The sequence below is a fragment of the Scleropages formosus genome, chromosome 21 (assembly GCF_900964775.1).
Source record: "Scleropages formosus chromosome 21, fSclFor1.1, whole genome shotgun sequence".
Lineage (NCBI taxonomy): Eukaryota > Metazoa > Chordata > Actinopteri > Osteoglossiformes > Osteoglossidae > Scleropages > Scleropages formosus.
In genome coordinates, this window is record NC_041826.1 from 14,822,504 (window position 1) to 14,839,540 (window position 17,037).

At 43.6% G+C, this 17,037-nt stretch overlaps 1 protein-coding gene across 4 annotated transcripts in view; it reads left to right on the plus strand.

Annotated features, from left to right (window-relative positions):
- Positions 1-3,836: 3,836 nt before the first annotated feature.
- slco1c1 (solute carrier organic anion transporter family, member 1C1) overlaps positions 3,837-17,037 on the plus strand; it is a 34,391-nt gene continuing 21,190 nt past the window's right edge. Inside the window, exons 1-3 of one of the 4 annotated variants that reach the window (XM_018726325.2) lie at positions 3,837-4,223; positions 6,986-7,039; positions 7,191-7,301. In XM_018726325.2, the coding sequence (XP_018581841.1) occupies positions 7,215-7,301 (87 nt within the window). In that variant the 5' untranslated portion in view covers positions 3,837-4,223; positions 6,986-7,039; positions 7,191-7,214. Of the gene's footprint in view, positions 4,224-6,985; positions 7,040-7,175; positions 7,302-17,037 lie in introns of those variants that run through there. The other 3 variants (XM_018726324.2, XM_029247285.1, XM_018726328.2) reach the window with 3 other exon arrangements.

The window sequence follows — 17,037 nt, forward strand, 5'->3', positions numbered from 1 at the left end:
AATGGACAAGATACTAGAGAGGAAACTACCTACAGGCTCTGTAGTCCTGCTGGGAGAGTTCAATGCATATGTTGGGAACAACAGAGAAACTTTGATTGGCTTAATTGGAAAGAAGTTTGAACTGAACCTAATTGTGAGATATAACGGGACTTTTGTCCTAGTCTCAGATTGGCCACAAAGCACAAGTTATAGGACAAATGTAGTTTCTGCCAGAGCACCTTAGTTATCAACTTTGTAGGTGTGTCATCTGATCTGAGGCAATATGTTCTGGACCCTCTAGTGAATAGGTTTATTGAACTGCTAACCATTTTTCACCTGGTTATGGATCAGGCAGCTGGAGAGACCATGAAATGGACAACAGAGGTGCAAGTTAGTAGTAAGAATATCTAGTAAGCAATTGTGGCCTCACTTGAATCAATGAATTTAACATCCACCTTTGGAAGACCTTCTATGATTATGAGTTTGTGCTCCCGTGTACAGAGGACAATGGAAAAAAGGTTTTAATGGACCGAGAATGTTGTGAAGGACTCAACTGAAAGGAGCTCCAGGTGCAAGATACCATTTCTGAGACCAGACAATAACCAAGTAGGTAATGCAAAAAGACTGAAAGCATTGGATTTTGTTGGCTTCTCAGCCCTTCTAAGGTATAGCTAATTGTTGAGCCTTAGATCCACGAGGAATGATGTAAATTTCATTCTGGTTGTAAAATAGTGGACTAACTCTTCACCTTTGGAAGGAGGAAGGAAAGCCTATGGTTGAATGCCCTGGCATGCCATGTGGGTGGTGATGCAAGACTACGAAGGCCTGGAGCCTCTCCTGTCTGCTATTTGTTATTTACACAGATTGTGAGCTGTGTCTACATTTTTGGTATTAAGTTGTACTTATTCTGGGTAGGTGTAGGCTTTGTCAAAGAGGTGTTTTCTCTCTCCTTTTGATTATGGTATTCCTGAACAAGATATCAAGGCACATTCAGGGTTTGAAGATTATCCATAGCAGAAATACCAGGATTTCACTGCCAGTTTTTGCAGATGATGTCACCTGGTTAGCATCATTAGAATGTGATCTGCAACATGCACTATAGTGGTTCCCAGCTGAAAGTGACAAAGTCAAGGTGAAGGTCAGCACCTCCAAATCTGAAGTGTTGGTTTTCACAAGGGATAAGGCAGGTTGTTTTTTATTTGGAGGATGAGCTGAACCAAGTGGAGGAAGTTAAGCATGTTGGGATCTTCTTCATGAATGTCAACAGGGAATCACAAGATGAACCAATAGCTTGATCCAGCACCATCAGTACTCCAAAGACTGTACAAAACTGTTACTGTGAAGAGAGAACTGAGTCCTTGGATAAAGATTTCAATGTACTGCTCAGACTACACGTTCATTTTTACCTGTGGCTCATGCAGGGGCTAAAAGAACAAAATCAAAGGAAAACAATATTACTTTACTGTGAACTGGGGCTCAAACAACATAATAAAGTGTGGACCTCAGCAACCAAGGAGTCTTTTGGAGTAGAGTCTCTGCTCTTCCAGACTGAAAGGAGTCAATTAAAGTGGCAAGTAGTGAGAATTCCTTATGAAGTGCCGCACATGGGAGGTCTGCCAGGCACACCTCATTCAGAAGAAGTAGGTCCTGGGTCAGACCTCAGGTTTTCTCAAGCTATAAGCTTATATCTCAGGGCTGGCTTTGGAATACTTCAGGATTCCCCAGGGAGACCTAGAGGCTGTTGCTGCAGAATAGAAAATATGGTCTGTCCCACTTGGCTTGTTGACAACACCATTCACTACAGGATAAGTGCTTTGAAGATGGATGGATGGATGGATGGATGGATGGATGGACTGACTACAGAAACAAGCACAAATACATATGCTGGCTACTCAAATATCTGTGTAGATGTATTGGATTTCATGGGTGTATTTGGGTAATTGAGATCTCAACCTAATGGGAAAAAGAAACTTTTTTGCCTTGTTTTTGAGAAAGTAGGTTATCTATGGATTTAACGGTTTGAGCAAGCAATCAGAATATGAGTCAGTGCTCCACATTTCTTTATATATTCACTCCTGCAAAAACATGTGCAATAGAAATACATTTAGCCCGGGATTTTTATGTAATCAATAATATTGTTTAATGTACCTAAATATATAATATCAATATTTTGGCAGAGTAACGCATGAGAAAAATAGGTATCCAAAACACTTTCATGAAGAAATTAATATTAGCATATTACGCAGCTGTTCTATCTCCATGGCAACAAGGAAGCATAGAAGATTTCAAACAGATCACCTCCCAAAATGATATACTATGTATCAGTAAACATTTCCTATGAATCAGTCACTACTGAATATAACCCGTAGTATTTTCAAATGAAATGATTAATATTATAATATAGATAGTGTGAATGGATTTTCCTATAGAGTATTAAATTATTAAAGTCCACCTGTGACCTGCTGAGCGCAAGCAGATAGATACTCAAAGTTCAGTTTTTTCACCAGAAACTTGTGTTTATGTCGGCATTGGTCCATTTAATTATGTAAGTTAAAAGGCCGCAAGGGCATTTGAAATACAGTTTCATAAAAATATCTTGTGAAAAACTGGATATTTTCCACTGATAAACGCTTTAAGCCATCTCTGGTCTCACAGGTCTTATACTGGACCGTTAGATGATCTGAATTATGGATACGTTAAATCCTCAGTGCATAGTGAGAAGGAAACGTACCACTGCATGAATTTCTGTTTTTGCAATGTTTACTTCTTTGTTTCTGACTTAATCTAAGGTGATGTGTTGCCTGTTGAGGAGCTCTGAGCGGTCAACACTTTTCTGACTGGATAAACCAAACAGGGCCGGGATGGAGAGAGACATTTCTCTTCATCTCTTGGTCTTCTCTTTTGTCTCTATTTCTGTACCCCCTGTCTCTCTCTCTCTCTCTCTCTCTCTCTCTCTCTCTCTCTCTCTCTCTCTCTCTCCCCCCTTGTCCGTCTCACCCCTGCTCTTTGTCTCCTTGTCTCTCGCTCTCTCAATGTCTCCTTCTCTCCCCCTCTCTCCATATTTCTTTCCCTGTCTCTCCCTCTCTCCATGTCTCTCACCCTGTCTCTCTCCCCTTGTCTGTCTCACCCCCACTCTGTTTCCCTGTCTCTCCCTCTCCCTGACTCTTCCTCTCTCTATGTCTCTCCCCCCATCTCTTTTGCCCTCTCTCCCTTTCTCCGTCTCCCCCGTCTCTCTCTCCCTCTTTCTCCATCTCTCCCTCTCTGTCTCTCTCCCCTTGTCTGTCTCACCCCCACTGTTTCCCTGTCTCTCCCTCTCCCTGACTCTTCCTCTCTATGTCTCTCTCTCCCACTCTCTCTCCATGTCTCTCCCCCCATCTCTTTTGCCCTCTCTCCCTTTCTCCGTCTCCCCCGTCTCTCTCTCCCTCTTTCTCCATCTCTCCCTCTCTGTCTCTCTCCCCTTGTCTGTCTCACCCCCACTCTGTTTCCCTGTCTCTCCCTCTCCCTCACTCTTCCTCTCTCTATGTCTCTCCCCCCATCTCTTTTGCTCTCTCCCTCTTTCTCCCTGTCTCTCCCTCTCTCTCTATGTCTCTCTCCCTTCCTCTCCCCTTGTCTGTCTCTCCCTGACTCTTCCTCTCTCTATGTCTCTCTCTCTCCCGCTCTCTCTCCATGTCTCTCCCCCCATCTCTTTTGCTCTCTCCCTCTTTCTCCCTGTCTCTCCCTCTCTCCCTATGTCTCTCCCTCTCCCTCCCCTTCCTCCCTCTCCCTCTCCCTCTCTCCCTCTCCCTCTCCCTCAAGCACTATCACATGCTCCAGTCAATTCTTCAAGCGCCTTTTGCATAAACCGAGCAGGGCTGCGAACTGTGTCACTTCTCAGGGAAGCCGTAGTTAAAACCTTGGCCGACTGACGTCAAAGATTAAAAGTGTGTTGCAGACACTTCGCGGACTAATTAGCGGGGAGAACTGCGCGTTTCGCCGCAACTTTCGAGCCGCTTTTACAAATACTAGGTGCGTTTCGCGGCGCTTGACTTGTCCTTCGAGAGAAGTTTTCTTTTCTCTGCGGCTTCAGACACCAGCAGCTCCTGCAACTCACGCGCCCGTCACCACCACCATCATCATCATCATAATCGTCGTCGTCGTCGTCGTCTCGTCAGCGGAGACACTCCGCGCGCCCGGCGTCACCTGTACAGGCGCGCGCGTGGCTGAGCCGCGCGGGCAGCGGCGCGTCCCTCACGAGACAACCTTGGGTGAGTTCTCACGCCTCTCCGACGCGACGTTTCACGAGGGGAGGCGACACCTCACACCCCTTTTGATGTCGCCTCCTTAATTCACCCTCTGTTTCTTCATTCGACCCCTTTTGTTTTTTACTATCAAACTGATTCTCGCTTTGCGGTGCAGAGTCACGCACATGATAAAAGTACTGGACTGCGGAGGGTTGGGGGGGGGGCATCATTTATTTATCGCACGTCTCACTGAGACACACTATTCTGCCGTTTGCGGATCTTCTTAAAGGTCGCGTTCAGAAGTACTGGTAAACACAAACAAAAAGCTGAGGTACGTAAGCGCGCGCGACAGCGCGGTGCACGTATGATCCAGCGCGCGCAGTCCAAGCAGCAGAGGTGACACACCGCTCGCTCTCCTCCTCTCTGCTCAGCTCTGGTGACATCGTAGCGATTTCCCGACCGTGACTCGCGTGATCCGTCCGCGTCCGACGGTCCGTGTCTGGGACACGGAGGAGCGCTGGCTGCACCTCATCACTGACCGAGACATGATAATTATTATAACGTGCGCAGACCAGACGGTGTGTGAGCGCTCTTGACTTGTCGTCTCGGTCGGTACCGGCGATGATGTCCGACGGCTCCCACGAGCCTCTTCAATATGCAGATTTGCGGTTAATTAATTAGCTAATTGAGCGGAGCCCTCGCGCTGGTGGTCAGGGATACGGGCTTGTTGTCATGACTTCTCTCCATGATTATGATCATTACTGTATGTTTCAGCCGCGCTCGTCCAGCTGCCTTCTTCTCCTTTTATTGAGCATCAGGGGACTTTTAATTATTATTATTCGCTACTACTAGTTTTGTCGTTACACACCCAACACAATCAAATCGCTAAATTATTATTTCAGCTGTAAAGAGATTCTACTAAAACGAACTGTCCCCTTCTAGCCTAATTAATAGCACACGTTGACACGTTGGGGGAAATGGGTGGTACAGTCCTTTTCACAAATAAGATTAATATGACATATGTCAGTAACCTAATCCTCTTTTTTTATCCTTATTTCCAAAATGGATCATTGAGATTGAATTCTGCTGTGTCACTAAGTTCAGATAAACTATACAGTACAGTGTGTGACTCATTCAATCAGATTTCCACACATAACAGGACCTGTTGGCTTTTTTTTCCACGTGCCAAGTTTGGAGGAGATAATGCCCAGTACGGTGTTCTGGGGGTTTAGTTTTCCAGATACTGTCTTATTGACCGATGCATTTCTCCATTTGCTAGTTTCACATTAAATACACAAACTGTGTTTTGTGACACGGGGACAGCAGGTGGCATAGTGGTTCGAGGTGTTCTGTGGGAATGTGAAGCTTTCATCCTCAAATCGCCGCTCCTGCTGTCGGACTCTTGACTTGAAGTATTTCCCCTCTATTGAAAGGGTGATAATGCTCTTCTGTAAATGGCTAAATTGTTGTAAATAGCTTAATGTACACACCTAACGTAAGCTGCTTTGAACTTAAGTGTCAACTGTATAAATAGGCTGCATCCTCTAAAGAACACACACTGAGATGCAGTTTAAGAACTGAAAACATTTCTGTAAAAATGCTGTGTGCCGCTTTCTTATGGTGATGTGTGTGTTTATCCGGGTACACAGTTTAACTGAAGCAAATTTGGCTTCACATCTAATTCTATTACATTGTTCTGGGCCTCCGTCTTGGTCTGCTCACCTCAAAAAAGCCATTTGTCTCGAGTGAACAATATGTCTGAGCGATGCTGTTCAGTGTATTTGTAGGAGTTATCAAAATACAAACAGCCAAAGACTGCCTTGCACAGGCCTGACAACAAGCCAAGATCAGCAAAGTGCACTGGAATTATGCTGTTTTTTTTTTTTTTTTTTTTTTTTTTTTTTTTTTATTTCTGCTACCGAGTTCCTGCGGAATATCCGTACAGTTTGTCTCGTGACTTAACGGTTGGAAGGTGTGGCCTTGTCCACTTCAGACTAAATGCTAAATGATGCTAAATTGCCCCGATTTAAGGACTTTACATTTGTTATGTGGCAATGATAGCATAAACAGTGCCTACTGGGATTTTTTTGCTGTACAGAATGAAACCATTATGTATTTAACTGAAACTTTTTGGTATTCTTCAACTCAAAGTGTGGGGGGGAATCCAGACATTTTATCAAAGTAATTAAAAATAAAAAACAGAACACAACGTAACTGGATTCATAAGTAGTTACTCCCCCTCGAAGGTTGGTGGGATTCACTTTGATAGCAGTTACAGTTGTGACTCTCTTGATATTTGTCAGCACTTTACATCTTGCTTCTGGTACCGTGGTGTTTAGAGTTACTGACTTTAGACCCGAAGGTCTCAGGCTCAACTCCCACTTCCTGGGGTAGTACCTTTGAGTACTACTGATTTTCTCCATTAAAAATCATCAGTTGTATTAAATGTAAGTAGTCTACCATTGCAAGTTGCTTCAGAGAAAAGCATCATGTTAAACACTTTGATAAGGGTATCTTTAGCAATCCCAACATGAAGTGGACAATGCCACAGCTTCAAAAATTTAAGTTGGGTGATAAATTGGAAATAGTGTGGATACTCAGCAGGGATACAGTAGCAAAAACAATACACGACACTACTTCTTATAAGCACTGCATTTGTTACGGGGGCACGGTGGCGCAGAAGTCTTGGCCAGGTCCTGCTCTCGAGTGGGTCTGAGGTTCGAATCCCGCTTGGGGTGTCTTGTGACGGTGTCCTCCCCCTCCTGTTTTGCGCCCTGTGTTGCCAGGTTAGGCTCCGGCTCGCCGCGACCTCGCTCAGGACAAGTGGTTTCGGGCAGTGTGTATGTATTTATTTGTTACACCGGGTCTGTGGTTGTATCTTGTTAATAAAAACATATTTAGTAGGAGAACAGGGTCACGTGCTTCAGTAATCTGCTTGCAGGAACACACAAATCAATGCCAAGGAATTTCACAAAGGTATCTTCACCCAAGGAAATCTGCATCAGTGCGTGGAGGATGGAGCCTCACGACAAGGAGAGACCGCTGCCGGAAAACGGACCCTTGCCCCCTAAGACCCAGGCCTCCTGCTGTTCCAGTCTCAAGGTATGACAACCTCTTCATCTTGCCTGAGGTCACTTATGCTCATGTCCCACTCCAGGCTTTCAGTGAAATGCAGAACTCTAGAACTTCCAGCTAGTTCACAGGGTTCCACTCTTCTGCTTGTGGATTTCTGAAGTTACAGATTTTACTAAAATGGGAAACATGTCTTGGCCACCTTCAAAGATATGCTTAAAAGAGATGGCTGTTGTATAACATATATGTTCCTCAAAGCTTGTGATAAGAGTCCTACACCTCTGTCGGTTGGGCGGAGCAGCGGGTAGCTGCGGGGCGTCATTCACGTGTGGCTTTGAATCTGGCTCGTTCTGTGTGGAGTTTGTATGTTCTCCTCGTGCTCACCTGGGTTTCGCAGAGTCCAAAGACGTGTTTCAGGTGGGTTGCCCATTGCGTGTGTGAATGTGTATTTGTGTTACATTGTAGTGCATTATAAATGGAATAATAGTTGCAGGGAGTTTAGTTTTACAACGTCTGCCATTGTATGCTGCCTTGGATAAAGATGTCAGTTAAATACTAGTTAAAACAATTTTACAGCACATTGGAGAAAAGTGTGTAATAAATTAATAAATTCTATGTAAATGTACAATGCTGCAGTACAGATGACGTTCTATTGTACTAAAACATTTTATGCCCTGATAGGGACGTTTGTGATTTTTAACTTCCAGCCCGTGGTTCAACCAGTTCTGACAAGCAGAGTCGCTGAAACAGACACATTTTAGTTTGAGTGGACAGTTTTGATAATTCCTTGGAGAATTTAACATTTGTCTGCTGCAACCTGCCTTTGTAGTGCATTTGGATGCAAGTGTTGCCTTTATCATGAATTTCTTACGTACCTGCACAGATCTGGGTGAAAGGTTGAGGACTCATCCAAAGTGTCTTGAATGCAAGTCTGAGATTTGTGTGACTGATGGCTATCAGTGTCACTAGTTGGTGTAAGTGGTCTGTAAAACATGTCTCTGTTAAATAGCATGTCATGGAAGTGCATCCTAAGATCTTGCTTGTTTGCCACAGGGCAGTTTTTTTAAGCCATTAAGACATTTATGAGTCTGCACATATCTAGGGTTACTGTATGATTTAAGTAGCTTATGGTGAAATTGATTTATTTTCAACAGATCTGTCCCTTTAAGAGTGGTACTTCTGATGGATCCGGTGATAAAAGCTTTTTCCTCCTCCAGATCAATAGGGCGCTATGGGCACTATGGTTTGCAGCCGGTTGCTTAGCAGGTCATAGGCCACATGTCAAGGTGTTTCACCTTTCGTGGTGTGAGCCCCGTAACTGGCTTCTGACTCAAACAGGATTGGGGTAGCATAAGCGATTGCCCCCAGCTAGGATCAGGCATGGGTTTGGGACACTAGCTGACATTTTATTTTTTTTAAAAAATTCTCCCGTAAAAGATCCCTTTGGGGATGGACAAGGTCTTACTAGTACCCCCAATGGCCTCCGGTGGGTGGTGTGGGGTGCTGAGTTTCCCCCTCAGCAAATGACACAAGGGGCAAGAGCAGATTAGCCCGACATAGTCTGTGTCAAAGGAGAAGAGGCATGTGCAGTTTGACCTGCCTGAGGCGTGAGCACGTGGATCAGACCATAAAAATAACTGCAGTTCAGGCATAACAGCATGAGAAAAGCACACTGGAGCTTGCTATAGTGTGAATCAAAAGTCAATCAGTCTGATTTAAAATTTTATGTCAACATTATGGATAATGTAACGATATTTTTATGACTTGTTGAACCATAATAAAGAGTCGTTGCAGTAAAACCAAGAAAGACGCGAAAAAATGAGCCCCTCTGCTTGTAACCTAAGATGTTTAATTTCTATGCATAGTTCATAATGTTATTCACTACCGCTACAAACTAAAATGTTCCAGTACAAATCCTCTTAGAACTGAACAAACAAACAAGTACGTTCCATTTTTAATTTAGTTTATTTTAGATTCCAAACGGGTTGCTGCATTTAAGATTATACACTGCGAAAAAATGCCACGAAAACATCTAACTGTAAAATTAGAAATTAAAAACACGTTAAAAGCACTATTTAAAATTTACGGTTTAAAACAAAGTATTTTTTCTGTACATACACATAATAGCTGAACTGGTACACTCAGTGGCCTCTAGTACAATCTGTTATAAAATGGTCAGCAACCTGGACAGTGTAAATGTTCAAATGAAGTCAAAAGGCAAAATGTATTAAATGCAGTTAATGGTACTTTTAAATTGAAGATACGAACAGCACAGAATTTGTGTCGGATTCACCATTGCTTAAAAATGAATCACACTTCAAAACTAATGGGTTTCCCCTTTCTTTCATGATTTTTTGATACATCTGCGCATTTTGTGTATTGTAATTAATTTGTGTACATATCGGTGTGCGCAACGGGAGCCGCAGTCTTTTTTGGGGGCAGAATGTACACCCTTTGCGGTTAATAAGCGATTATTTTAGTGAAGGATTTTTCATTTGCACCGCCGTTTATGTGGCTGCACCGTTTACTGCACGTTCCTTTGTGTCGGAAGGGTGTATTGTTATATGTTTTGTATTAGATGCTTGGGGTTTTGCCAACTCTTAAGAGGAAGGCACGGACCAGTACTGCTATAAGCGTCGGAAGACTGAAATACCACAGATAAATGTAAAGGAACTGAAAATTTCAAGACATGCCATTTTCCCATCTTATGAGGTATACTTTTTAAACCTTTTTTTGAAGGGGGGTATTGTTATGGATGTAGGGAATGAACAGAAATCCTCTAATACTCTGAATCCCTCTTACTGTTTATGATTTTAACAGCGAAATACATTTTACTAATACTGGTAAAAGGGGGTGCGGTGGTGCAGCAGGTTTGGTCGGGGCCTGCTGTGCGGCAGGTCTGGGGTTCAAGTCCTGCTCGGGGTGCCCTGCAGTGGACTGGCATCCCGTCCTGAGTGTGTCCCCTCCCCCTCCGGCCTTGCGCCCTGTGTTGCTGGGTTAGGCTCCGGTTTGTTGCGACCCCGCTCAGGACGAGTGCTTTCAGACTCTTTGTGTGTGTAATACCGGTGAACTTACATTGTCAACTGCTATAATTTGGTAAATGGTAATTTTCTGCAAAAACTCACATCACAAACACTGTACAGATGGTCCCCTTCTTACAAACTTAATTGGCACTGACAGCTGGTACCTTCCTCAAAAAGTTTGCAATTCAAATGTTCAATTCGGCTCTGTATGCAGGTACTTGTGTGGCGTGCGCTGGCAACAAACATTGATATCAGGCTCACTAGTTTGAGAATCGTGCGTCTGTATCTCTCGTCTCTTGTTGAAATTTACTTTTGTTTGCTATGAGTTGTACATCACTTTAGAGAAAAGCATCTGCGGAATGAATGAACACAATGTAAATGTCAGCAACCTGGACAGCTCCACAGGGAGGGAGGCAGCAGTGAGGTTTTTGACAGGAGCAGAATAGCGCAGTCCAATGGTGAGCCCTCTTGTGAGTTCAGAGCTTTGCAGCAGAGGTATCTGCAAAATACTGTAAATATAAAAAGCACAATAAAAAGCCATGCCGGCAGAAGACCAGGGTGTTTGTGTTCATCTGTGGCTCCTGGATCCCTTCCTTTACCGTACACATCGCACAAAATTCACCAATGTACATTACATTTATTCACTTAGCAGACGCTTTTCTCCAAAGCGACTTACAATGGATACTATGTAGCGTTACCAGCCCACACACCTTATTCACCGCGGTGACTTACACTGCTAGATACACTACTTACACTGGGTCACTCATCCATACATCAGTGCAACACACTCTCTCCGTCACTCACACACTATGGGTGAACCTGGACAACATGTCTTTGGACTATGGGAGGAAACCAGAGCACCCAGAGGAAACCCATGCAGACACTGGGAGAACATGCAAACTCCACACAGACTGAGCGGGGATCGGACCCATGTCCTCTCGCACCACCCAGGCGCTGTGAGACAGCAGCGCTACTTGCTGTGCCACCGTGCCGCCCAGTGCCAATGTGCGATACAGGTGTAATGATAAGAAATGAAAGTATAAGAAATTTAAAAAACAGTGTAAGCTGTATGTTATTTACCTTTAAGCACAGAGCGCTGCACATCAGCTCTGCTCCAGCGATATTGCGCAGATATGGAGGATAACAGAGAGGTGGTGCTTCACCGATGACTCGAACGCAAGTCTGCTAGCTCTCTTTATGGGAAAAAATTAATACTAAATTTCTCAAAAAGTTCATAATGGCAAAAAGTTCATGACTTAAGTCGGGGCCCCGCTGTACTCGTGCTCGTGTTCAACTCCACTTTTAGGGTTAAATGATTGGCAACTCTGCTGACATGCATTCAACTGCAAAAATGAAGTGAATTTTTTTTTTTTTTTTTTACGGTGTATAATAGGGAAACTTGTTCTCTCGCAGGATTAAGGATTCATTAGACAATAATGAAAAAGCTGCTTAAAAAGATTATTTGTTTAAACAGCGAAACTTAGTAAAGCATTTCTAGGAATTTCAACCATGCTGGGTGTGGTTTAGAGCTGCGATGTTTGTCTATTCGATAATCCCATAATAATCCCCCCGTATGGTTCTTTCCTGTTCTATCCATCAAGTGTATTCTTTCTTGGACTCGGCTCGTTGCGGAAAGAAATGAATCTTTTTCACGTGCCGCTTACCGCATGCACCGGAAAGCAAAGTAGGAACAAAGTGTAGTTTCTGCCGAAAATGGCCGTAAGCAGAGAAACACGAGAGCTAGGTGATCTTATGAATAGAGCATTGTAACTCGTAGAATAACAGCGGCTATTAAAAGCAGATTAGCGAGTGCTGCAAGGTGCTGCGCGGCTGCCGTGCTGGCGTTGCTTTCCGCACGCGCTGCCGCGATATGACCTGGCGGTGCCTCAACGGTGAGGTCGAGCACAGGATCCGCCGTTCCTCGTGCCCCGTAGGGCGCCGCTCCTCCGTAAATGTACGAGGAGAAAAGCAGGGATGCGCAAATCCCCCCCCCCTTGCGTGAGGCCTGTCATAACGATTTTTCACCTTCGTGGTTGACGTGGTTTTTGGCCACCACGCCGGGTGGGTTTGAACTAACCGGGCAGCCGGTCGGTTCCGAGCTGTTCTGCCACGGGGGGCTTCGCCAGCCGTGGTATTTGCGTGTTATCAACGGCTCGGTGTTCAAATTCACGTTTAGATCCTGCCCGAGATTAGAGGCTTGCCGCACCGTCACGAGTCACTAGGATTCAACGCGATGAGTCATTGCAGGCTGCGGCTCCACGCTTTCAGGACACGTCTGCCCGACACACGCCGCGGCCTCCAAGTTTCGTTTGTGACAAGAAATGCTAAAAAGGAATGAAGGTATGAAATGCAAAATTAAATTGCATCCACCTGCGGATGTGCCAACAGAAGGGGGGGGGGGGACAGGATATGAATATGAAAGAATATAGGGAATTAGAGCAACCTGTGAGGCTGCCTGATGGAGGCGTGTCTGTGAATGTCATCACTACTGCGATGACATCATCATTTGATTCATGGACAAGACAGGATTTATTCATTCATAAAGGTGGATTGCTTTCATACAAAGCGGTCGTCTGCACTTTTCTACAGCTGGAGAATTTCACGCTAAACCTCGGGTCAGTTGCACCGTGATCCATTTCTGTCTCACGGACAAAAATTCATACTTTAATACTTAGCCTGTTTTTACTCGCGTGCTCATTTGTGGGAATTTTGAAGTGAAGCTTTTCTTACGAATGCAAATTTTATTTTAGAGAGGATCAGTAGGACACGTGGAAGAGAATTCTTGATTGCTTTTGCATAATAAATTCACAAAACTAGTGTGTACCATCAAGGATTTTTAAAAAGCTTTTTTGTAGACCAATTTCTGCACATTAGGGTTTAAAAAAATGCTCTCCCGTTTATGAATGGATAATTATATAAAGACTTTCTGGAGCAGGTTTTTAGTTTTAAGTCAGGCTGCAACTATCAATTATTCTCATACTGGACTCTACCAGTTACCTTGATGATTAATCAAGTAATTGGATAGGAAAAGTACTTTTATGTTTTGATTAGACAGCAACAGAAAATGTACAAGGAAAGGAAAAATTATGGCAAGTTTCTAGATATGAGCCATTACTTAATTCCATTTTATAAAAATCAACTTTTTTTATTGTAAAAGCATCATATTTAAATTTAAGAAAAATATAATTGAAAGTGCAATGTAAACCTGTTAACATTATACTTTGAGTTTCAAAGGATATATTTACATTTATTGAAATCCAATAAATACCCAAAAATATATTTTAAACTAATTTTCAAAGTGCAACCAAGAATTAAGCCATAAGTAGAATAATCGACATTGCTTTGCATATTGTGTATGCTCTATTTGGTACAGTTGTGCTTAAAGTAGAAAGTAGTGCAACTTAAATTTCGGAAGCGCATGTTGTAATTTAAGTAGATCTTGGGAATAATGTAAGGTTTACAGGAACTTGTGGACCCAGTGTAGAATAAAATATGTTTTTTGGAGGGTTTTATGGCATTTGTAGGGGATTAAAGCCAATGGCCAAGAAGGCTAGCTCAACAAAAGAGGAGAACACAAGCGCATGCGCAAACAAGTTGGAATGGCAGGAGACGAACGGAAAGTGCATCACCTCCACCCGCTGGGCTGGAGTGTGGAGTGAAGGAATTGGCAGCAAGGGCGCAACTCTGAAAGTCCTCCATCTTTCAGGCTACGCCATCACGTCACAGGTTGACAGGATCAGCTATTGGCACAACAGGAATTACCATCCGTGCGCTCCGCCCTTCAGTTCAGAACATCTGTTTGTTCGGAACATCTGCCCAGCGATGTTCACGACAAAAACGAAAGATGTTATTTGTCGGTGGAATGAGTCCGCAAGGTGCGAAATTTTAATTGAGAATTTGAATTAATCAAGTTACTCGAGGAATCGTTTCAGCCCTAGTTTTAAGGTGACTGGATGACCAGCTTTCTGAATATGGCCAAGTTGTGATATTTACTCAAGTTCTTCCCTTTTTCAGTTATCTCTAGCCTTGGTTATGTGCGCAATCGCAGTGCACATATCAATATTCACGTCTGGAATTTTTGAAGGTACAAATATTTTCCATCTTATTTTTTAATTGAATTTTCTTCAATTCTCTTTAAAAAAATCCAGTGTGGTGCAGAGGAAAAATGGACTGAATTTACATTGTGTTTGAGAGTGAGAGAGTGTTTCCCTGGTGTATGGATGAGTGAGCCGCTGTAAGTAGTGTATGTAGCAGTGTAAGTCATCTTGGTGAATAAGGTGTGTGGGTTGATGACACTACGTAGAGTTCATCGGAAGTCGCTTTGGAGAAAAGCGTCTGCTAAATAAATAGATATTTTCCATTCCATTCATCATCCAGTGGTACCATGCAGTATTAGTTAAACTTTGTTGTCGTTTCTGTTTTTCATACTCCTGAGATTTCACCTCCCTGAAAAACATTAGCATAAATGTACTTGTAATAATGTGCACAACAGTCACAAAGAATCGTGTTAGAGTGGATCGGTTGTTCGGTTCCAGTATTTGGAAAAACACAGGAAATAATAGCACTGACATTAGCGTCAAGTACTTGCAATGGAACAAAATCTCTGAGAACATTAGTCTCAATTTAAATACCAGTTGTGACCATGGCTGAAAGTATATATATATCTGAACTGGATGGATAAGTTTCTGCAGCGGGACTTAGATTTTTCTCCTGGGGACATACATAGCAGAGAAAATGAGGAAATTACCTTTAATTTTGAATGCCCTGTCTGTGTGGAGACTTGTTCTACAATCAAACTGAAGCATCCAGCGCTGTGTCTTCTCATCGCTGCGTTGTTCCTGTAAAACTGAGAGGAGACAATATTACATCCATCCTCCCACATGATTCGGAAATACAATCCATTTGCCTTTTGTTGTCGACTCCACGGGAAGTGGTCGGCAGGGTATCTGACATCAAGGCCTTCCCGGCGTGAGCCGAGGAATGAAAACTGTCAAAAAGCTGTTTCTGAGATCCAGTTTCATTGTTGTGGTGGTATTGCTACATTATATTATACCTTGCTGTGCCCTAAGTAAACAAAGAAGCCATGGTAACCGAAGAATGACCTCCTTCTCATGCACCGCATTATACTTTACTGCTACCGCGCGCTCGATCCGCACGAGTCCTGCTTTCACTGTAATCACAAACCCTGCATATTAGGAGTGTGAGTGAATCCGCAGATAGTTGGCATTTATGCCTGTTCATGCTTCTGCCACCACACTTAATTGAAATATTTGTCAATTCTTTGCACGCAGTGTCTGAATGATAAGATTTCTCCATCCGAATTACGGGAAGACGTCACACTCTGGGACTGTTTCTTTCATGGCTCGAGAGTAAATGTGCGTGCGGCTCAATGACGAGCTCACAGAGCTGTCCGGTTCGTAAAGGGGAATTGGCCTGAGAGGTCATCGGCCTCCGGCACATACTGTACTGTCTACGTTTTTTTTTTTTTTTTTTTTTGAAAATTGTAGTTTTTACGAAAAATGGTATTTTTTAGAAAACTCTTTTTAGAGAATGGTCTTCATACACGAATGCCTGGTTCTGATCCCGGCCTCTAGGATGTATAGAGCCCTGAGTATAAATGGCAGTTTTAAAAATAAATAGAGAACCTCGGCTACTATGCCCTCATTTGACGAGGCGTACGTCAGAGTCGCGATTGTCATCTGCTTCCAATTTATCAGTTAAGTGTCTAGTGCTCCGCTCGGGGGATCGGCCTGATCGGGCTCTGTCTGTGATCCTCTCGCCCTCGTCACGCCGGAGGAGACCGGAGCTACTGGGGAGCAGGCGGTGGGAGGATGGGAGAACTGAGGAAGCCCATCCGCAGGCCGATCAACGGGCAACATGCCGGGGGCACAGCCAGTGTTGCTAGCATGACCTAGTTAGCGGGCTGTGAGTTACACAGGGAGCGCTGGTGGGAACAAGGGCTTCATTCTTCACCAGCCACCGCCTGGCCAGTTTGGACTTACCACAGATGATTGTTTTTTTGGCATCGCCCAGAGGCAGGAGCTCTGTTTGGTGGCAACTGGGCCGAACAATCATGGTGTCGCCTCGCTTTTTTCCGCTTTCAACCTTGCTCAGTAAATAGTCCTGCCCTCATGTAAAAAGACAAGGCTGATGCTGACAGCGGGGCTTCTTACTGTAATATAGCAACAGAAAGAGCCAGAAAAACAGGAGGGCCAGGTGGCTGCAAATACAATCATGCACTGCTTAACGACGTTTCGCTTAACGACTGACTGCATATACGACGGAGGTCCCATAACATTATAATGGAGCAGAAAAATTGTTATCGAGAAGCGACATCATAGCGCAACGTGTTCGTGGTGGTGCTGGTGTAAACAAAAATACTGCGCTGCCAGTCATATAAAATATAGCATATACAATCATGTACAATACATAATACTTGATAATGATGATAAACACCTACGTTACCGGTTTACGCATTTACTATACTGTACCTTTTATTTTTATTCTACAGTTTACTCTTTCTACTTAAGTAAAGTTTACTGTAAAACAGCATGCTGTGTTACGTCGGCAGCAGCATCATAAATCTTGTGTTTACCGCATCTCTTGACGGCATCAAGGCTATACCATCTAGGTTTGTATAAGTACACTGTGATCGAGGCTATACCATCTAAGTTTGTATAAGTACACTCTTTGATCAAGACTATACCATCTAGGTTTGTAGAAGTAGACTCTGTGATCAAGAC